Source organism: Arvicanthis niloticus, chromosome 18, assembly GCF_011762505.2.
Source record: "Arvicanthis niloticus isolate mArvNil1 chromosome 18, mArvNil1.pat.X, whole genome shotgun sequence".
NCBI classification, from domain to species: domain Eukaryota; kingdom Metazoa; phylum Chordata; class Mammalia; order Rodentia; family Muridae; genus Arvicanthis; species Arvicanthis niloticus.
This window is the reverse complement of record NC_047675.1, coordinates 49,180,948-49,202,817: the sequence shown is the minus strand read 5'-3', so window position 1 is coordinate 49,202,817 and position 21,870 is coordinate 49,180,948. Positions and strand designations below refer to the sequence as shown.

The following is a 21,870-nucleotide window of genomic DNA, read 5'->3' as shown; positions in this document are numbered from 1 at the left end:
AAATAAAAGCATGTACCACCACACCTGGAAAGAAATATTTTTAAACTCATCTATTTTATTATTTTATGAGTATGAGTATTTTGCCTGCATGTATGTATGTGCGCCACATTCGTGCCCGGTGCCTATGGAAGTCAGAAGAGGGCAACAGATCCAAAGGGACTGGAGTTAAAATGTTTTTTGAGCTGCCATGTGGGTGCTGGGAATTGATCCAGGTCTTCTGCAAGAGCAGCAAGTGCTCCTAACTGCTGAGCCAACTCTCCAGCCTATAAAAAAAGATTCTAAAGGAAAGTAAATATGAATTTAGAAGGAAAGAAGCAATTATCTGAAAATCAACACTTAAACACACACACACACACACACACACGAGAGAGAGAGAGAGAGAGAGAGAGAGAGAGAGAGAGAGAAGGAAGGAGAGAGAGAGAGAGAGAGAAAGAGAGAATGAATAAAGTCAGCAGGATAAAAATGTTAACATTGGGGAATCCAGAAAATGGACAAATAGGCAGTTTTGCCTACTTTAAAGTATAAGCACTGAGAGAAAACAAGCACTTGAAATCTGAGAGGAAGGGAGCTGTACACTTCTAGATAAAGGTGTACAGCGTACAGCCACAGCCGCCAATGTGCCCAAAGGCACGTGCGTCTCAACCCGGAGTCTTCTGTGCTGTGTGGTGTGCCAACAGACGGTCCTTAGGCATCTCTCCAGCAGAGACGACAGCAGAGTAGCCAATCAAGACTGAAACTGTTTGAGGGTGACTTGCTTGGGAGAGATTATAAGGCATTATCCCACCATGTGTCCCAAGCTGACCTCTGACTCTGCCTGTCAAGTGTTGGGACATGTGGGGTGGACCACCGTGCTGGGACACACAGGAAGACTGTTCATAGCTCCTCTGAAGCCAGTGCACAAGGACAAAGGTTAAAGCCTTGAACTGCAGTAATGGCACCTTTTCTGTGTCTGGCTTTTAAGAATGAATGATGTCCCGGGAGTGAAAGTGGAGCTCTGGCTGAATCTGCCACGGTCACGCAATCAGAGACTCTCATATTTACGTAAATCAGACAGTCAAGGACTCCAGAGAAATATGGCTCCTATTACACTGCATCCTCTCCATGCCAGGTACAAGTGAAACAATTCCTGTAACCTAAACCCCAAGGGTACATGTGTGGGCATCCCACCTCACCCAAATGAAGACCAAAATTGGTCTTTGTTGGGAAACTTCTCTACACAGTATCAGAACAGGCTTGGGGCTTGTCTGACACCAATCTAAATGTTTCTTTCACTGAATCCTTAAATATTATTTTCACTCAAATATCATACTCAAACCCATGAACTATGGAAGGCTAGGATGTTTTCCTAAACTTGTCACTGGCTTGTGTTGAACTCTGCTTTGTCCCAGATTCACCATACACCAGTCTAGATATCCCATAATTAATGAGACCAAGACCACAGTGGCAACTGTTGTGACCAGACCTCCCAGTTGCCAGCCTGGATCCATGATGGATACCATTGGGTATACTCTTCCAAAAAGTGTCAGACATGCGCATGGGCTTCTGCTGCTGGCTACACTCTTTGTACCAAGCTGTGGACTCACAGAATGTTTCTGCCAAATCTGCATCATCCTGAAGGCAATGATAGAAGAGAGGTATTGAGGGAGGAAGTTTGGAGGATGCTCTAAGGGGAGGCCCAACACTCTGTTCAACAAATGCCAGACTAGTAACATTTTCTTTAGACACTAATGATTTATAGTTGGAAACGTGAAGTTGATTACACAGGAGGCTCAGGAAGGGCCAACAGCCTCAGGACAGACATGTGATACAATGGCAGGAAACACACAGATTTGGGAGTGTGGGAAATGGCATTTGGTTTTAAGACCCTCTTTCACACCAAAGAGGAAGTGGGACGGGGACCTCTGCTGACCCACATCACACTCAAAGGACTCCTGACCTTTCACCCTCAGGCAGGTCAACTCCACCTTCCCAACTTTTTCCAGATGGGAAAACTGAAACAGAAAAGACAGCATGAGTAAAGCCACCTGATGGTAAAGAGGAGTAAGGAGGAGGTGGCAGTATGTCCATCCATCCCTCAGGCATGCCAGTAAGCTAAGCTTCATCTGACTAGGTGAGGAGTCTCTCTTCTTGTGCCTCATTAAAGGTGAAAGAAATCCAAGTTGTGACATGCCCTGGCCTCTGCCACCTGTGTGTGTCAACAGCAATTCACAGACAAGAGGTAAAGGGGCAGATGCAACCAACTCCTGCTTCCCAGGAAGAAAGGCAGAAGCTGAATTTTGAGGTCTCCTCATCTCCTCACATCTTCCATCATAGGATTTATGGGGTGTGTGCATGGAGGTGGAACGTGTCTCACTGGAAAGGTGTAGGTCCGCCCACCTTCAAAGCCTGGACCTTCCTGCATGGACCATAGACCTCCTGCTTGAGTCTAGCAAATATTCCTAGCTCTTAGGCTCCTATGTCAACACCCAGCAACTGGTCATCCTCAAGCACAGCACTCCATCATCAGGACAATGACCTTTGTGGGAAAGTTTAGCCCCCTGAATGCCACATAGGCCCACGATAACCGACAGGCTCACCTGACCTAGAACCCCCGCCCCAGACACAGTCCCACCTATGTAACTGGAGGCCAAACGTTAGTCCTTAGGATGGGTCCCTAGCTGCCCAGCTCAGAGCACCAGGATAAAGTGGACCAGGCTGTGACAGAAGCAGGCTTATCTGCCAAGAGAAGCTCCACAGACCCCTTCCCTCCCTATTGTACAAAAGGGGCGGAGAAGCACACATGACTGACTGAGGATGAGGATGCTGGGGAAGGTCCATGGGACATAGTAGTGAACAGCCCCAGTCAGCGAAACCCAGATGTCTCCAAGGAGACAAGGTGCTAGGAGGGTTGGGAGCCTCTAAGTAGAACCTAAATCTTCCTCAACAGAGATAAAACTCAGTCAGGAGGCATCCTCTCACTGGACAGGCCTCTGAAGTTTCTGACCGTTGTAAGGGTGCTCTAGACAGGAGCGAGGCCACCTCTATGGAGCAGAAGGATTGGATTTAAAGGCCTGGAAGGCTGTCTGCCATAGGAGAGTGACTTTCCTGGAGAGCCACGCCCAGGCTCCTCTACCTAAGGAGACCTACAATGGGGCACAGGCAGCATTTTGACCCCTTATAGCAGCACATCCAATAAACAGCCAGGTATACACACTCGAAGTCTCGGCAAGCACCTGAGGAATAAGAGTCCCGGGGGCCACTAGTCACTTCCTTCTGGTCCGAAAGAGACGAAGAGGCCCGGAGGATGCACTCGGGGGTCTCCAGAGTAGAATGCACATCTGGTGGGCAAGGCCAGCAGGTGGCAGCCAGAGGGGCAGATAGGGTGCCTGGCGTTCTCCTCCAGTGTTCTAGGCATCCAAGTCTAGACCAGGCTCCTGGAATAGTGACTGCTTCCTCAACGTGAGTCGGGCACACTTGGGGCACGTGGTCGAGTTGTCATAATAACAGTCCCTGAGGTGAGAAAGACAGGCTGGGTTCTGCCCAGAAGAATTTCCTCCCTAGGCCAGCTCTCAATGTCTTCCTACAAGTTTAGAAAGGCTCACTACCACAGAAGCAGAATTGGCACCCAAGTGTGATTTACCACAAAGCCTGGTACGTAGCTGCTGGATTCTACGAACGAGCCAGGCCCCCAGCAGTCACGCCAGGGCTCCAAGCTCTTGCAATTTGCATGTGTGTGTACCTGCATATGCAAAGGCACACACATGCCATGATGCACCTATGGATATATCAGAACAGCTTGCAGGAGGTGGTTCTCTCTTCACCATGTGGGTGGCAGGGATCGAACTCAAATAACTGGGCTTAGCAGCAAGCTCCTTTACCTGCTGAGCCATCTTGTCAGCCCTCTAGTTCTCACTTATCCAGCCTTAACTTATGATAACTATAACTTATCAACACTATGATAAGTTTCCTTTCTTCCCTTGTTTCCCTAACTCTGTGTCAAAGTATAGCCCGGCTCTGTGGACTCCTTATTACTTTGATTTTAATTTATTTTTCTACTTGAGCATGAAGGGTGGTAAGGTTTGGGCCCGCCTGGCCTATACTGAGCCAGAAAGAGTAATTTTGATATTGATCTAGAACTAAGCAGTGAGTGGACGCTGTGAGCAACCCTGGGCCAGGAGGGCTTCAGAGCCTACTCTAGGGTAAGTTAGGCTACAGTGGCCCAGAACAGGCAGGTATTAATTCCTAATGGAACTTGTTTTTTCTTAAGATAGGGTCTCATGTAACCCAGGTTGGCATCAAACTTGCCATGTAACTTAGGATGCCCGAACTTCGATCCTGCTGCTTCTGCATTTCAAGTGCTAAGATTACAGAAGTTGGGGTTGGGGTGGGGTGGGAGCAGCCTCTTGGAGATGGGGGGAGAGGGGGGAAGGAATGGGATGAGGAACTGTTGGAGGGCAGATCAAGAGGGGGATAACGACTAGACTGTAAAAAAGATTAAATAATAATAATAACAACAACAACAACAGGGCTGGAGAGATGGCTCAGTGGTTAAGAGCACTGTCTGCTCTTTCATAGGTCCTGAGTTCAATTCCCAGCAACTACATGGTGACTCACAACCATCTGTAATGAGATCTGATGCTCTCTTCTGGCCTGCAGGCATGCATATAGGCAGAAAGCTGTATGATGTGATCATAATAAATAAATATTAAAATAATAATAAATTATGATTTATTAAGAAAAAATGATTACAGGTGTTTACCACTAGGCCTAGCTCTATTCTGTGCTAGAAATCAAACCCAAGATTTCATGGGTTTGATTTCTACATTCCCAGCCCCTTAAAAGAACTTTTAATTTAGACAGACTAAGGGCCTAACCCCAGCAAAGAGCTCTGAAAGAAAGACAGAAAAATCCCGATGTCTGTCTCCTCTCTCAAGGGCAGCAGTGCAATGTAGCACAAGACTAGCTGCAGCCAAGGAAGAGGGAAGGCGGTCTGCTTAGAAAGTGGGAGGAGCCTCAGAACCTAGCCTGAGAGCAAGCTACAGGCCACACCCACCTGTGGAAGACAGCTGAACAGTCGCTGCACACGGATGTATGGCTGTCGAACGGGAACAGCACGTCACCTTCCTTGCAGAGTTCACAGACGAACCCCTTGGCTTGGCACCGCTGTTGAAAAGGGAATCAGGGTAATGACTGGAAAGGAAGTGCCAACTCAGGCCAGGAATACACTCACTGGCCAATCCTGGCCCTCAGGGCTGGTGGACAGAACAGCTTGGAGCCTCCTCTAGACAGAGCTGCCATTGCAGAGGGGACAGGGAGACCCACCTCACAGTCCAGCTTGATGTGTTTGGCGAAGAGCGTGTGGATCTCCGTTAGCGAGCAGCTGAGGCGGCCCATGTGCACCTCCAAGAGGTCCTGGATGGAGTACATCTCGTCGTTCTCCACAAAGTGCTGTCGGTCTTGGAGCTGCCAAGACCCAGTAGGTGTTACCACAAATGCAGAGTGAGGCCCCCCACGTCACACCCATGGCCACGCCTGTTGTCAGGGTCCAGGGTTCTTGTGGAAACCATAAGTTGTATAGGGTGTCCATTTAGGGACCTCAAGATTCTGGAGAAGCCAGAGTGAAGATATGGACAGGGCAACATTTCCTCATCTATATGCCCCACCCCCACTCCCAACCCATTTCACACACCTGTAATGTCCCCTGGGCCACAGTGGCTGCTCAGTGCTCCCCACCCTTTGCCATAACTTTCCCCTGCCATCCGTGCCTCTTCCTGGCCCTGGTCTGTTTAAAACCTTCTGGTTCTTCGGACCCCTCCATCTGCTTGCTTCTGTACACGGCAGTCACACTGTGACATACCACCTATTTCCCTTGCCTTCCTGGCCTACTGGCCACTCTCTAAGGGCCTGTTTTGCTCACTGTTCCCATAATTTAGGCCAGGGTTTGAGATCACTTATTGAGCAAAGCAGTTGGTGACTCTTAAAACTTGTATTTTGGCCAGGCAGGGCGGTGCATGCTTTTAATCCCAACATTTGGGATTAAATCCCAGACCTGACTGCCTTGGTGAGTGAGAACAGCCTGGTCTACAGGGTGAGTTCCAGGACAGGCAGGGCTACACAAAGAAACCTTGTCTCAAAAAGACAAAACAAACAAACAAACAAACAAACAACAACAACAACAAACCCTTGAAGACTGTCCCACCTGCCTGAGGAGGCTAAGGTAAAGACCACCTCCCCAAGGCTAAACATGGTAAGTGTTTATCTTAATTTGGAAAACTGAGATCCTCAGAGAATGCTGCTGTTGTACAGAATATCCAGCAGTTTATTACAGATGTGACCTTCCCAGAACAGAGCGCTCAAAAGGCTGCTTGAAGTATGATGTATCTAGCTAGCTACAGGGTTATCTGAGCATGTAGTACTCTGTCGCCCTGGCCATCTGAGACTGGTCCCTCTAGCAGTCTGACCTGCAGCAGCAGTCGTGCCTCCATGGCCTCCTTGCAGGTGATAAAGTATGGCTTCATAAGCAGGATGTCCTGGCGCAGCTTCTGTGGACTCAGACAACGGGTGGGTGTGTCAGCCTGGGCACACTGGCGGCACCGCAGCTGGTTCTGAAAGGCTAAGGGGCTGCTTCTGTACTGGCTTCATAGGGGACCTGCTCACAGGGTGGCTTCTCCTTCCTTATACTGGGAGTGATAGTAAGGTCAGAAGGGACTGGGGAAGGTGCCCTCAAATTCCACTGGGGGTCCTACATTTGGCTGGTCTAGCCAATCTCAGGTGCATATCAGTTTTGGGGCTACAGAGGAACTTGGATTCATTAAGAGTCTAATCTCAAGTGGCTCTTGAGATCTCCCATCCATGTCAGCTCAGTCCCACAAGCAAGCAAGAAGCCCACCCTATAGCTTCAGGCAGCACTAAGTGTAACCAACATAGTGGGCCAAAATTCTAGGTCCATACCATATCCCCCATCGGTGCCTTGGCCTTGACCACTCACCTGCTCCACCTCCTCCGCTAAAACATGGACGCTAAGACCTTTCTACCTTGCTAATGACATCATCAACTCATGCCTGAACTGCAGCTCTATCTGACTCCAGCCCTGACTCTTCTGGCTATGGGTGTAGAGCTATTGACGTCACTTAAATGGCTGTAAGTGTAAGATACACCTTACGATTCAAAATCATAGAACACAAAAAGAGTAAAATATCTTGACAATTCTGTATGTTGATTATATATCATAATATTTTGGTTCAGCCGGGAGGTGGTGGCACACTCCTTTAATCCCAGCATGAGAGAGGCAGAGGTGGGAAGATCTCTGAGTTCAAGGCCAGCCTGGTGTACCGACTGAGTTCAGAACAGCCAGGGCTACACAGAGAAACCCTGTCTTTAAAAAAAACAAAACAAGGCTGGGCGGTGGTGTCGCATGCCTTTAATCCCAGCACTTGGGAGGCAGAGGCAGGTGGATTTCTGAGTTCGAGGCCAGCCTGGTCTACAAAGTGAGTTCCAGGACAGCCAGGGCTACACAGAGAAACCCTGTCTCGAAAAACAAAAAAACAAAACAAAACAAAAAACTAATAATAACACGTTGGTTTTACTGAGCTGAAGAAAGTATACTATTATATAGGTGTACATGCTTGCTCTAATCCCACACTCAGGAGGTAGAGGCAGGAGGATCAGGGATTCAAGACCAACCTCAGCTAGCTATCAAATCCCAGCATGAGGGAGGCAGAAGCAGGCAGATCTCTGAGTTCAAGGCCAGCCTGAGCTACGTGTGCTCTCATGCCAGATTCACACACTGCTGGGAATTGAACCCGTGCTCCCTGCATCTAAACTAGCATTCTAAGAGCAAGCTACATTCCCAGTCATGCAGGTAAGTTAGGTAGACAGATGGTAGGTAGATAGGTAGGTAGGTAGATAGGTAAATAGATAGTTGATTGATACACACACACACACACACACACACACACACACACACTTTCTGATAAGCTCTGACTATGTAGCTCAGGCTGACCTTGAACTGGTGACTTTCTTGCCCCAGCTCCCTAATGCTAACATCAGGAACGAGTCGTCACCCTACCTTTTCAAAGAGAGTACTAGGGAACCTAACACTAACACTGTCTCTGGTTTTAACACTGTTGACCCAGCTAAGAGTCCTGTGAAAGAAGCACACCTCCCACCGGGATACAAACCCATCCGGACCCTAACCAGGGCCCCAGCCTCACCCGGATCTCCACCAGCTCTTCCACAAAGTTAAACAGCAGAGGGTTAATCTCCCGGAGCCGGAGCACTGGCCGGGACACCATCAGTGCCAGGTAGCGCATGCTGCAACGGGACACCTGCGGGGCAGGTAGCTGAGTGACCAGTTTGCAGAGCTAACTTTTCCCTGCCCCGCCCACCACCACCACCACCACCAACCACCACCACCATATCTCCAAAACCCAACCTTGCGTGGCTCAAAGTCCCAGTTGTGTACCACTCTCGCAGGGATGACAGCCAGGTCGTTCCAGTGGCAGTGACTGCAGTAGTACTGGCCGGTGTAGTCGCACTGTCGGGCCTCACTGGGCACACCTCCTGCGGGGGCCAGGTTGTTACAAGGTCAGGGTAGCCATTTGGGACTGATTAAGGTCTGCCTTCCCTAGCCAAGGACTCACACCATATGGTCCATCTTCCTTCCCCCAGGCTGCAGGGGAGAGCAAGCTGGACTAGGGGTTAATAAGAGACCCTAGGCTACCCCAGTGTCTCAGCACTCTGTCTACTCAACAGCAAAATGAGACAACAGAACAGTAAGACAGAAAGAACCCCTGGAGGGACCCCATAAGGTAATAATAGTAGTTACAGTTTCCATCTCTAGAACTGTTGGAGGCTGGAGAGATGGCTCAGTGGTTAAGAGCACTGACTGCTCTTCCAGAGGTCCTGAGTTCAATTCCCAGCAACCCCATGGTGGCTCACAACCATATGTAATGAGATCCAATGCCCTCTTCTGATGTGTCTGAAGACAGTGTACTCACATTAAAAAATAAATAAATAAATAAATAAAATAGCACACGCCTTTAGTCCCAGCACTTGGGAGGCAGAGGCAGGCGGATTTCTGAGTTCAAGGCCAGCCTGGTCTACAGAGTGAATTCCAGGACAGCCAGGGCTACACAGAGAAAAAAAGTATGTGATTGTTGTATTCCTATTTCCTTGTTTTCCCCTAGTCCCTATCTTTGTGGTCTCTCCTTGATAGCTGTATAACATAAAGGCACTGTAGTCAGAGATCAGAATCAGCCCTGGAGAGACCTAGGCAAGTCATGAAACAGCCAGGAACTGCCTCTTTTTATAAGAATTGAAGGAGCGCCTGTAATGTTCCTTTGTCATTCCCTTAAAACAAGGTGCATGGCCTTCGATGGTCCCAGGCCCTTACACAGCCGCCGAGTGCAGCTTTCTCACACCCCCACCAGGAGCCTTTCCTGACTCAGTTCTGCACTGCTCTTGGCCAGCACGCAAGAGGAGCCCCATCTTTCACTCACGTAGAGAGATGGGTGCGCGGCACTCGGCACAGCGGTAGTCCTGACTGTCCAGCCCGGTCTCGGGGCAGATGTTCAGCTCGTATTCAGCCTGGTGACTGACCTTGGAGCTGACACATGGTTTGGAGATGAGGTTCAGGCACTTGCTGTGACAGCGGTAATAACACCCTGCGGTAGGAAATACCCATCTCTCTTAAAAGTTGTACGGATCGCAGCAGCCTAGGAGGACTTTCACCTGCACTGCTCCACACACAAGCCCCACTGGCTCCCCTGCAGCGTCCATATTAACTCAGGACTTCCTCCAGAACTGCTGTGTGGCTCGGCGTCTCAAAGAACCTCATGTCTCTGGACATTTTCTCTCCTACATCTTTCTGTCTTCTCCAATTTTGGGTTTCCATGACTCCATCCTTCTCGGACTGAGACTACCTCAGACATCATCCTGATTTCCTCACTTGTTTCTGCAGCCAACACTGACCTCATCCACTCCTTACCTAAACCTTCATCACAGACAACCCTCTTTTTTTCTGCTCGACTTAGCAACCAGAGTCTAAGTATCTAGCACACATGGTCCTCACCAAACATAGAGAAAAATGCCCTCGGTCACCTCTGAGTGTACCTCTATCACATCTACCCTTAGACATGGTGCTTCTCCTTAAAGGCAGTGGACACATATCAACCACAGGGCCTTTGCACATACAATTCCTCCATACCACACCCTTCCTCCTTAGATATACTCCCAGCTTGTGCCCTGACCTCCAAGGGCCCACTGTATCCTATAAACATCCCCCCCTTACATATTCCGTTACCAGCACCGCCCAACATACTGTGTCATCTCCTAATCTGGCTTTCCATACATAACAGCATCATCACTCTGCAATACTCTCTCCGCACTATCCGATACGGTAGCCGCCAGCTTCATGTGGCCTTTGAGCATTTGTAAAGTAGATAATAAATCTAAACCACCTACTCAACTCCCGTGGATGTAAATATTAAAAAACCCTTCTGCGATTCATCACCACAACACTAGACAGCTCAGATCTAGATTCAGGGTCAATAAGGCAGGTGCGTTGGTCTCCTCTGCTCCTCTTATCTCCAGTGCACGGCGATGCCTGGTCATCCGTACATGCTACCTAAGTCACCTGCACGGGACGCATGTCTGGGAGCAGGGCTTACATAAGGGAGGGTCTTGGTCTGGCCCACCTGTGCAGGTGTACCAGGTCTGGATGAGGCCCCAGATGGTGGTATTGCACTTGTCGCAGGTTTGTTTGACGCTCTTGCTCTTCTCCTTATAGAAGCGATGCTCTAGGAGGACCCGGATGTTGGGTTCCTCTTCATTGGGGTCCTGTAGGGGAAGAGCAATGGAAAAGTCATAGGTGTGTTAAGCAGTAACTCCTTCCCGTCACTCAACATCCTCAGTACACGCCTTCCAGGACCTGCCTGTCATAGAGATTTAGAGTTTCAGCCCAATTTTCCCCTTCTCTCGTTAGCAACAGAATTGTAGTTAGGCACCAGCCCTTAGGAGCACAGACAACGTTTTGCAGGTTCTTTGCACCCAGGTGCCGTATACATCCAAGAGCCTGTAAGCAGGAGGGAGGTTGCCTCTGCCTTCTGCTTGCTACAACAGGGTGACCCTGGACTCTCTCCAGGATCTGGCAGAGTAATAAAAAGATGGCCTAGGGTCCTAACACTTCTGGCTGTCACCTAGACCAACTGTATGCTTTTCTTTCATAAGGAAAATTACACATGTATGTCCTTAAACTACTGTTATCTTGGGATATGCTCGCCACCATGTATTGTTACCCACTTCCTAATGAATATTCCTCTATAAACGCCCAGAGTCCGGACAAGAGACACAGTGACAGCCAAACCAAAAGACACAGGCTCGGACTGCATCCTGGACTTGTGTGGGTTTTGGATCTACGATACACTGTCGGCTTCCATTGACACCTTCAGGTGATCGTCTTCCTAGGCCGTACAGCTCAAAGTGGAATTATGTCAACACACTTGCTTCAGTGGGTAGTCACAAAACTAACCCATGACTGTGATGGTTTCAAAGATAAACACGTAATCCAGGACTAGCCAATCACTGTGAATATTCCCTATGCTTGTGACCCAGGCCTGGCCAATCAGTCATGATTGACCTGAGAAAGGTAAACTCATGGAAAGAGAGCTCTCAGTTGCTGCCGTCATCTTTGCTACCTCCGAATGCCTGGCAGAAGGCTGACTAACAGGAAGCAGAGCAAAAGAATACAGGATTCCCAATATCCCCATTCCCAAATGGTTAACAGACAATGCTTCCTTCCTGTGCCTTTAAGGGCCCTAGGATTGTGTTTCTGTCTCTCACAATCAAGAGGGGCTGTACTATCAGGGAAGTAACTAGCCAAACCTTTCACCCTGCTTTTCTGTCCCTACCTCAGCCTCTCAGAGAACAGAGAATGACCACCCCTGAAAGGAGCCAAAGGCTCCCTGTCCTCCTGTGTCCATGCCATGCTCCAGCCACCTCTGTGGCAGAACAGGTCAGAACCCACCTTCAGCTCCTGGAGCTTCAGCCTGAGGTGGATCAGTCTCACAACTGCGTCTTTCTGCTTCTCTGACTGCTCTGGCAGCTCCAAGATCACCTGTTTGCATTCTTCGATTGCCTGCCGTAGCTGCTGGACATCCGAGGCCAGGAAGAGACCCTGCCCGGGTTGCAAAACAACAGTCAGATGACCACCTAGAAGTTTCTCCCCATGGAAGGTAGGCCTCTCCTCATGAGTAGTTAGGCATCCAGCAGACCTAAGCTCCCTCACCCAGAGGAAGACTTGCTCAAGGCCCAAGAGGGTTAGCAACACATAAGAACTCACTCGTGGATTTTGGAGTTTGAGGCCAGCCTGGTCTACAGAGTGAATTCTAGGACAGCCAGGGCTACATGGAGAAACCCTGTCTCAAACAAACAAAAAGAATCCATTTGGGCTGGAGAGATGGCTCAGTGGTTAAGAGCACTGACTGCTCTTCCAGCGGTCCTGAGTTCAATTCCCAGCAACCACATGGTGGCTCACAACCATCTGTAATGGGATCCAATGCCCTCTTCTGGTGTGTCTGAAGGCAATGACAGTGTGTTCATATATATAAAATAAATAAATAAATCTTAAAAAAAAAATCAGTCATGCTCCCTGCTCCTAGCTGGACTGATCTGCCCACAGGCCCCTGAACACTAATTCAGGCTATGTTTCAAAAACAGCTTCTGCAGCTGGGGATGTGGCTCAGTTGACAACGTGCATGCCAAGTGTAGGTGACATCCTGGGTTCGATCCCCAGCACCAAATAAACCACACTTGATGATGCATGTCGATAATTCAAGCACTTAGGAGGTGGAGGCAGGAAGTTCAAAGGTTAATCTGGAGGACAGACTGGGCTAGAGACCTGTTTCAAAAAGAGGAAAAGGAGGCGAGGGAAGGGTTTATTCTCAGCTACATAGCAAGTTTGAGACCAACCTGGGCTACTTGAGACAAGGAGCTGGGGAGATGACTAAGCCAGTAAAGTGTTTGCTGTGCAAATATGAGGCTCTGAGGAGGGGATTCCTCAGCACACGGAGAAAATGCCGAGCACGGCAGAACGTGTCTATAATCCGGGTGCTGGAAAACAGGGTGGTCCCTTGAGTTCTTTCTGTTCTTGCTGAGTGAGGTCTAGATTCAGTGAGAGACTCTGTCTCAAAATAAGTAAAATGGAGCAAGTGAGGCAGAGGCAGGAGGATCTCTGTTAGTCTAAGGCCAGCAGGGTCTATATAATGATTCCCAGGTGAGTTGGGGCTACATAATACAATCCTATCTCAGAGAGATGACAGACAGACAGACTGACAGGCAGGCACACAAATGATAGATAGATGACAGGTGATGACTGGCAGACGACAGACAGACAGATATTTAGATAGATGATAGATAGACAATAAGATAGATGGATAGTTATCTAAACAGATGTTAGATGGAAGGAGGATGGATGGACAGATAGTTATGTAAACAGATGGTAGATGGATGGCTAGAGAGATAGATAGGATGGACAGATAGATAGATAGATATGATTAGCAATAGAGAAAGCCTCCTGATGTTGACAGCTGGCTTCTGCATATATGTGTCATACACACATGAGATCATGTACAGACACATACATCAAACACACACTTAAGAAAATTGTAAAAGCTGGGTGGTGGTGGCGCACGCCTTTAATCCCAGCACTTGGGAGGCAGAGGCAGGCAGATTTCTGAGTTCGAGGCCAGCCTGGTCTACAGAGTGAGTTCCAGGACAGCCAGGGCTACACAGAGAAACCCAGTCTGAACACAAAAACAAAAGAAAATAAGAAGAGAGAGGAGAGGTGAGGGAAGGGGAGTAGAAGGGAAGAGAAAGGAGAGGGGAGGGGAGGGGAGAGGAGGGGAGGGGAGGGGAGGGGAGGGGAGGGGAGGGGAGGGGAGGGGAGGGGAGGGACATACTAGGTCTCTCCTTCCTCTTTTCTCTTCAAAACAAGCCTTCTGTTGAACAACACACAGACTAAGCCATAGAGGTTCATACATAAAGTACCATTTATAAAACACTCCTGGGGGACTCCAAAGGGAACCAACTCTAACACCTGCTTCTCTTTTGCTTTTTTTTTTTTTGTTTGTTTGTTTTGTTTTGTTTTGTTTTTGTTTTTGTCTTTTTTTTTTTTTTTTTTTTTTCGAGACAGGGTTTCTCTGTGTAGCCCTGGCTGTCCTGGACCTCATTCTGTAGACCAGGCTGGCCTCGGCTTTTTTGTTTTTTCAAGACAGGGTTTCTCTATGGAGCCCTGGTCGCACTAGAACTCACTCTGTAGACCAGGCTAGCCTCAAACGCAGAGATGCACTTGTCTCTGCCTCCAAGTGCTGGGATTAAAGGCCTGTGTCTCCACTGCCTGGCCACACTCACTCCTTAAGAACCCGAAACTTAGGAGGAAAGAGGATGCACACCTCCCAACTGTCTCCAGACCTCAAATTTTGGAGATGAGGGTCAAGTGCCATGAATGTTTCAGATTCAAAACCCAGGGGACTGGGTTGACTTGGGGACCACTGAGCCCATGGTAGTGACTGGCTGGAAAGGAAACTGTACCCCATCTCATGAGTAGCCACCTGCAAGTGCTATGATGAGGATAGTTTCTAAGGGCCCAGATTCCAAGCCTTACCACAGGGCGGGAAAAGTGGTCCTCAGACAGGCCAAGATCCATCATGCGCTCCGAGTACCTGAACTCAGGTTCCCCAGCGGGCAGCTCAGGCAGGGCCTCTGGATAAGAGCACAGACATGAAGGATGGTAAAGAGTCTACCTGCTGCCTCTTTCTCCTCATTGCCTAGGGAAGCATCTGGAGAGGATAGAGTCGAGCCAGGGGTATTGGGAAGCCCACAAAAAGGGGGTACTGGGAAAAGCTAGGCGCCACTCAGCTGCCTATAAGACTGTCTCACTGTGAAGGCCAGAAAGCACCAGTCAAAACTGCAACTGTTATTCCAGTTTCTGATCGCCCTGTAAAAAGTCTGGCTCTTGTGCGCATTGCTTAAAGAAAAGAGAAAAAGGTCTGTGAACACTCAGTAGTACTCAGAGATACCTACGAGACAGTATTATAGAAATGTCCCAGCCAGGCAGTGGTGGCGCACGTCTTTAATCTCAGCACTTGGGAGGCAGAGGCAGGCGGATTTCTGAGTTTGAGGCTAGCCTGGTCTACAGAGTGAGTTCCAGGACAGCCAGAGCTACACAGAGAAACCCTGTCTCAAAAAAAAAAAAAAAGAAAAAAAGAAATGTCCCAATGTCCCAAACTGGGCATGGCCACACTCGCCTGTAATCCTAGCAGCTGGGAAACAGAGACAAAATAACCAGTCTCAGTTTTGAGATCAGCCTTGACTACACAGATGGACCCAGTCTCTAAATAAAGACACAAAGAAACAAACCCAATTTCTAAGGCAGATGCTTCCTGACTAGACTAAAGAAAAACCAATGACTGGCTATGTCACAGCCTCATTAAGTGCTGCGTGGATTTCAGGCTACCCCAACAACCACCCTTGTCCCAAGAACTCCCCAACTCCCCTACCCAAAATCCCTGCCTTACTTTTCTGATCTCAAGAAGGTGAGGGTCTATCCACAGACACTGCAGCCATTAGACTCTTCTCCCTAAATCTCAGCTCCAAGTTTGAGTTTGCTCCAAGATTTAATTCACTAAACACCAACCATGTGAGGCCCTGGGACTCAACAGTGATGCTCCAGACTCAGATCCCTGTCCTCTAAACCACTGACTGGTTCTCAACTTTCCTACGCTGCCACCCTTTAATGCAGCCTCTCATATTGTGTAGACTTCTATCCCCAACCATAAAATTACTTTCATTGCTACTTCGCAACTGTAATTCTGCTACTGTTATAAATCAGAATACAAATATCTGTATTTGCTGATGCTTTTAGGCAACCCCCCACGAAAGGGTTATACAAGCCCACAAAGGGATGAGACCCACAGGTTGAGAACCCCTGTTCTTGCGCGTTCATCCTGGTAAGGAAGACAAAGAAAAACCTTGGAGGAGGTAGAGGGTGACTGTGCCCCCTCATGGGAGATCCACGGGCAGGAAGAGTGACAGGGTTAATCTAAGATGTCAGACAGTCTACACAGCCCTCACCCTGCACCAAAGCTCACCTTCAGAAGTGACTTCCTGGGCCTTCTCATTGGCTTCTTGTTCATGGTGCCTTGGTCCAAGCTGCTTGTTGAAGGGGTTGAGGTGGGCCTGCCGGAACCGAACCAGCTTCTCATCATATTCCATAGCATCCCACCTGCAGGGCCCAGCATGGCTAAGATGAGTGTCCCAGGCTCATGAAGGCTCATCCCCTTTCTCCAACACCCTGTCTCTTTTACTTCCCACAAGCTGGAGACATGGGGTAGAACAGGGCAACCCCACAAAGCAGCTTCAATCCTTATCCTCCCCAGAAGCCAACACAGTTACCTCTAACCAAGCTCCCCCGGGCAGAAGAACTCTCCAGTGATAAGAGCTAGCCCAGTGATACAGCTTATCCCAAGGTGTTGGACAGAAAGTCTGGAATCTAAGGTCTTACTCCTGGCAGGGTTTCATTTGGTCTTGGAGCTCCTCGGAAGGCTCTTTGCTAGGTTTTAAGAGGGCAGATTTCTCACTCCCCCCCTCCCCCATCTAGTCAGGCCCTTGCTGCTAGCCTACTCCTATGAGACACACCTCTTGGAACTGATCTTCCCTCCTGTCCTTTTACTTGAGATGTTCCCTACAAAACAGAACACCTAAAAAATGCCATCCTCGCTAGAGTGTTCACCAGTGAATTCTCTGGAATTAAATCCAAGGCCCATCCTCGCCCTGCCATCGGCAGGGTGACCTAAGCCCCTTCCCTGGCCCCAGCAATGCAACTAGCTTCTAGCACGAGATTGTACCTCAGGCTTGAGTTCCAGTCCTACGTAACGACCACATGGCCTGAGTTGTTCTGGCCATGGGATCCTGCGAGGCAGAAGTGTTCAGGTTCGCACTTGTCAGACATTAAGATCACCAGCCACTCTTTCCCCACCCTAGGGCTCAGCCCACAATGGGAGCACAAAGCAAGTGGCTCCTGGCAGAAGGGAGGGGCTGTCTGTGTCTGAATAAACCAGGAGCAGTTGGAATGCAGTTCTCCACTTATCTAGTCAGGCCACATTCCATAGCTTCTCTCCACCTCTGTTTCCTCATCCAGAGGTGGGTCACTGTGGGTGAGATTAGTTCATAGACCCTGAGCACAGAATAAACTCTAGACAAGCCAGGTGTGGTGTTGCACGCATTTAATCCCAGCACTTGGGAGGCAGAAGCAGGCAGATCTCTGAGTTAGAGGATAGCCTGGTCTACAGAGCAAACCGTCTTGAAAACAAACAAACATCTATACAAAGTTTTCTACGATGATAGGAAGTCAGAGGTGAGATCTGGGCCAAGGGTGCCTGGGCACTTGTGCTTTCTCCATGCCCAAGTCAGTCAGAAATAAGATGAACCCTAACTCCTTCCCTGCTCTTCCACTTGAAGAGAAATAAAAGCACTAAGTCCAGAGGGGCAGGCCCTGCTCAGTCCTCACCATGTGTGATGGTAACCTGGACTGATGGCCCCTCAGCACTCTGCAGAAGCTCTCTCCAGAGCCACATGGACAGTGTCCTGCTGGCCCTGCCTCCGTTCAGGGAGGCGGCCATAGCTCCAGTCTATCAAGAACTAACAGCTGCTGACAAAGGTCTAAGGGGATGCAGCCTTTGGGTAAGTCACACTGGGTGCTACAGTCAGGGGTCCCCAACTAATACCCAGTACCTCCCAAGCATCCTAAGGAGCAGCCAGAGTGCAGGGGAGATTAAACTGTCCCAGGGCTCACTCACCCTTTCATCCTGAGTGAGGGGGTCATCACTGTTTGTCACATGATTTCCCAGTCTGCCCTGCACCTAGGCATGGTAATATGACTATGTTCTGATCAATAGAACACACGCAGAAAGATCACCCAGGGCTTCTCAGAACTGTTCTCCCGCCCTTCCTCCTCTATCTGGAATGCAGACGTAATGAGTGACGCTGACACAGCCACTTTGAGAGATGACAGAACCCACAAATGAGGACTGCCAAGTGAGGGATCTGAAGCACTTCCACCCAGGCTCCAGCTGCTCACCACGAGGTTGCAGCCAGGCGAGGCAGAGGCAAACGCGTTTAGACCACTGCTGTTGGAAGGGAGAGCTCTGCCTCTGACAGACAAAATAGATCCTAATGGACCACTCCAGCCACCTCGCACTGAGAAGATGCACAGCCTCAGTCTGAACACCAGCTCTGCCAGCCTCCTGGCCTTTCTCTGCTCCCAATTTCTCACTCAAAAGAGGAAATAATAATACTACCACATAGGGCTAGGCAGTAATAGAGACACTCACAGGAAAAGAGACAGGCTCTTAATCCACAAAGCCTGTTACTCACCCAGGTCCTCCTCTCTCTAGTTAGCAATTTATGGGACGGGCCCATGGCCCACCTGGTTATTGCAAGGGAAAACTCCACCAGGCATAGGATAATGACAGGAGGTCTCTAGGAACAACCTGGCCACTTCTCTCCGTCTTACATGGGAAAAAATCCTCTTTAACCATGAGAAAGGCATTTTTTTTTTTAAAAACATTATATTCTCGAAAGGCAGTGGTGGCGCACGCCTTTAATCCCAGCACATGGTAGGCAGAGGCAAGCATAGTTCTTCGTCTTGGCCTTGTCTCAGTCCTTGGCCAGTCTAAGGTTGCCAGCCTGGTCTTCAGGGCAAGTTCCAGGACATCCAGGGCTACACAGAGAAACCCTGTCTTGAAAAAGCAAACCAACCAACCAAACAAACAAACCTAACCAAACAAAAACCATAAAATGCCTTCATTTTTCTCTGTTGGCAGCATGAGCTTCTCAAAACCAGCTGTTCCCTTTCTCCTTCGAGGTTAAGACTTCTGCCTAAGCATTCACACACACACCAGTTTCTTTTCTATCACCATTGGGACAATCTCCATGGGGTCTAATATCAAGATTGTTATAATGATAAAATTCATTAATAAAAAGTTCCAAGAGCAGGTGATGAAGCAGGTGTTAAGAGAAATGTCTGTTCTTCCAGGGAACCTGGGTTTGATTCCTGGAACACACACAGCTGCTAACAACCATCTTTAACTCCAGTAGCAGGGAAACTAGCACCTTTTTAAAACCTTCTTGGCCACCAAGCATGTAAGTGGTCAACAGACAACTGTGCAACCAACAGCACTGGCCAGAGTAGTGCAAGCACCTAATAAATATCAGCCATGACTTGTTACTGTCAGTGTTACCAGTATCTCTGAGAGTCAGACAACTCTGAGACTTGTTACTGTCAGTGTTACTAGTATCTCTGAGAGTCAGGCAACTCTGAGACTTGTTACTGTCAGCATTACTAGTATCTCTGGGAGTCAGGCAACTCTGATTTAAATCTTGTGGTTGGGACCTGAGATGGGCTCTGTGAGTAAAGGCACTTGGTACCATGACTGACAACCTAAGGTCAAGCCTCAGGACCCACATGATGGAAGGAGACAACCAATTCCTGCAAGCTGTCCTCTGACTTCCATATGTGGGCCAGGTACATGCATGTGCCCAGACACACACACAGACACACACACACACAGACACACAGACACACACACACACACACACAACAAATAAGTAAATGTAAATGCAATTGTTAAGAATTTATTAAAAATGCCGGGCAGTGGTGTCGCACGCCTTTGATCCCAGCACTTGGGAGGCAGAGGCAGGTGGATTTCTGAGTTCAAGGCCAGTCTAGTCTACAGAGTGAGTTCCAGGACAGCCAGAGCTATACAGAGAAACCCTGTCTCGAAAAAAAAATATTAAAAATAATAAAACGAATCAATGTGTGGGCCTATTCTCCTGCCCGGAAGTCAGGGAGAAGCCCAAGGCTGAGCGGAAGGATGAGTGAGTGGTTTGGTAACAACAGAAACTGGAGTTGCTGCTGTCACTAACACCATGTGGTGACCAGCCCAATCTAAAGGAACTGGGTGGAGCCCGCAGGAGCCCCTCCCAGAAGCCTTGCCTGGAAACCTCCTGATGTTTTACAATATAGTCAGAGGGGCAGGAAGACCTTGGCCAGAACTTGCCCACCACCCTCCTCTGGGCTACTTTTCCCAGGAAAATGGTTCCCTTATGCATGTCCTGACTGGCACTGCCACCACCTGACCTGAAACAAAAGCAGGGGATGAATTAAGCAATGGAGCCATTGGACCCGTCTGCCTAGTTTGTCTGGAACCAGTTTGGAGAACCATACTGCCCTTTCAGCTGAGAACAAATAGACAGCACCCCAGCCCAGCACCGGCTGCAGGAAGCAACAGCTGCCTTTCAGTATGACACCATCTCCTATTTCCACACTGGCCTTACAGAGTTCTGCACCCAGAATCCATGGTTGACCTCAGGAAAGAGACTCAAGAAAGGGGAAAACAAAACAAAGGAAAACCCTGTCTCATCAAGCCCCTGCAGAGGCCTCTCCTAAAGCTTATAATAATTACGACTTGACAACTGAAACCCTCGGAGTGAAGACCAAGGGTCTGAGGTACATCAGAGGCACTGGGTGAAAGTTCAGGACAGATTACTGAGTATAAGAGCCCTCCTCCCATGTGTTACTTTGGGTTAAGCCACCAAAAAGTGCTAGTCTAAGGGCCACAGGAGGCCCTGAGAAGGGACAAGGTACATCCTATCTGCTCACACCCGTAACGAGGATGGACGGGCAATCCGGGCCAAGCAGAACAAAAGTTAATCATTCTCAACTACCCCAGAAGGCGCAACAAAGCGCACTTCACATTTCTACCCTCTATCCCGTGAATTCATTCTGAGGATGCGCCTGTCCTCGCTGGGGCAGGTCTCTACGACCTTCCTCATCCATTTCATAATTGTGAAACCGGAGGCTCAGAGCTCAACATAGCAGAGGGCGGGTCCCTGTGGGTCCTTGGGCCGGGAGTCCCATACTCAGCCTCTGAAGCCACAAGGTGGTTGGGGGTGGGGGGGTCCCCATCTGTGGACGCTAAGCTCTGCCCCACGTAATGCGGGGACCAATGAGGTCACCAAGGCCTTGCGCACAGCAGAAAGCCAGCAGGCGGCAGCCGGGAGCTGGACGTCTTGCTGGAGGAGGCCTCTGCCAGTTCTGCACCCTGGGTGCGCGAGTGAGAAGCCGGATCCCGGAGTCTGGCCAGTGGCGATTGCATGCTGAGATCTGGACCCTTGCCTGCTTCCCCACCAGACCCACCGGACACCTGCGGTGACAGCTCCGCCGCTTACCTGGCTGCCGCTACATTGTACTGGACCGGCTGGCTACACTGTAGTTCGCCGCCTCTGCTACACTGTACCGGCTCTGCCGCCCGCTGCTGCCGCCTCCGGCCAGGAGGTTCATGACACCGATTGCCCTACTGGCTCGCTGGAGTGCCTCCAAGACTCCGGCTTCTGGTCCATTGAGTGATTTCATTACCTTTGCCCTGAGTCTTTTCTCCTCCTGAGGTTCCCCCCCACCCCCCGCTACACCTGGTAACTGAGTTCAAGAGAATGGCTCCACAGTGGTAACCCCTCAATGTTCCCACATCCCCAAGACTGATATCAGCTGTCCCCAGGACACCACCATGGAGACATTTTAGATGCATCTCTAGCTCCAAACGTCCTATCTGAGACAACAATAACAACACAAACACATCACACATCATACCACACACACACACACACGACACACCACATACACAACACACAGACTCTACACAACACACCACATACACACATACACACACACTAGACATATCACATACATAAAACACAGACAGTACACACAACACACCACATACACACACACACTAGACACACCATATACACATACACAACACACACAGACTTCAC

The 21,870-nt window shown here is 49.2% G+C and overlaps 1 protein-coding gene across 4 annotated transcripts; it reads right to left on the bottom strand.

Moving 5' to 3' along the window:
• Positions 1–1,711: 1,711 nt before the first annotated feature.
• Def8 (differentially expressed in FDCP 8 homolog) lies at positions 1,712–21,353 on the bottom strand. Of its 4 annotated transcripts, none has more exons than XM_034522421.2 (12): positions 21,268–21,353; positions 16,128–16,261; positions 14,642–14,739; positions 12,005–12,154; positions 10,677–10,818; positions 9,480–9,644; positions 8,414–8,541; positions 8,193–8,306; positions 6,441–6,521; positions 5,302–5,442; positions 5,033–5,142; positions 1,712–3,489 (listed from the first exon to the last, which is right to left on the bottom strand). In XM_034522421.2, the coding sequence occupies exons 2-12, from the start codon at positions 16,249–16,251 to the stop codon at positions 3,387–3,389; spliced, it is 1,356 nt and encodes a 451-aa protein (XP_034378312.1). In that variant the 5' UTR covers positions 16,252–16,261; positions 21,268–21,353; the 3' UTR covers positions 1,712–3,386. The 4 variants fall into 4 exon arrangements, with proteins under 4 accessions (XP_034378312.1, XP_076772145.1, XP_076772147.1 ...); XM_076916030.1 differs by lacking the exon at positions 21,268–21,353 and adding an exon at positions 17,835–17,897 and having other exon boundaries at positions 3,242–3,489; XM_076916032.1 differs by lacking the exons at positions 14,642–14,739; positions 21,268–21,353 and adding an exon at positions 17,835–17,897 and having other exon boundaries at positions 3,242–3,489.
• Between the last annotated feature and the right edge of the window lie 517 nt (positions 21,354–21,870).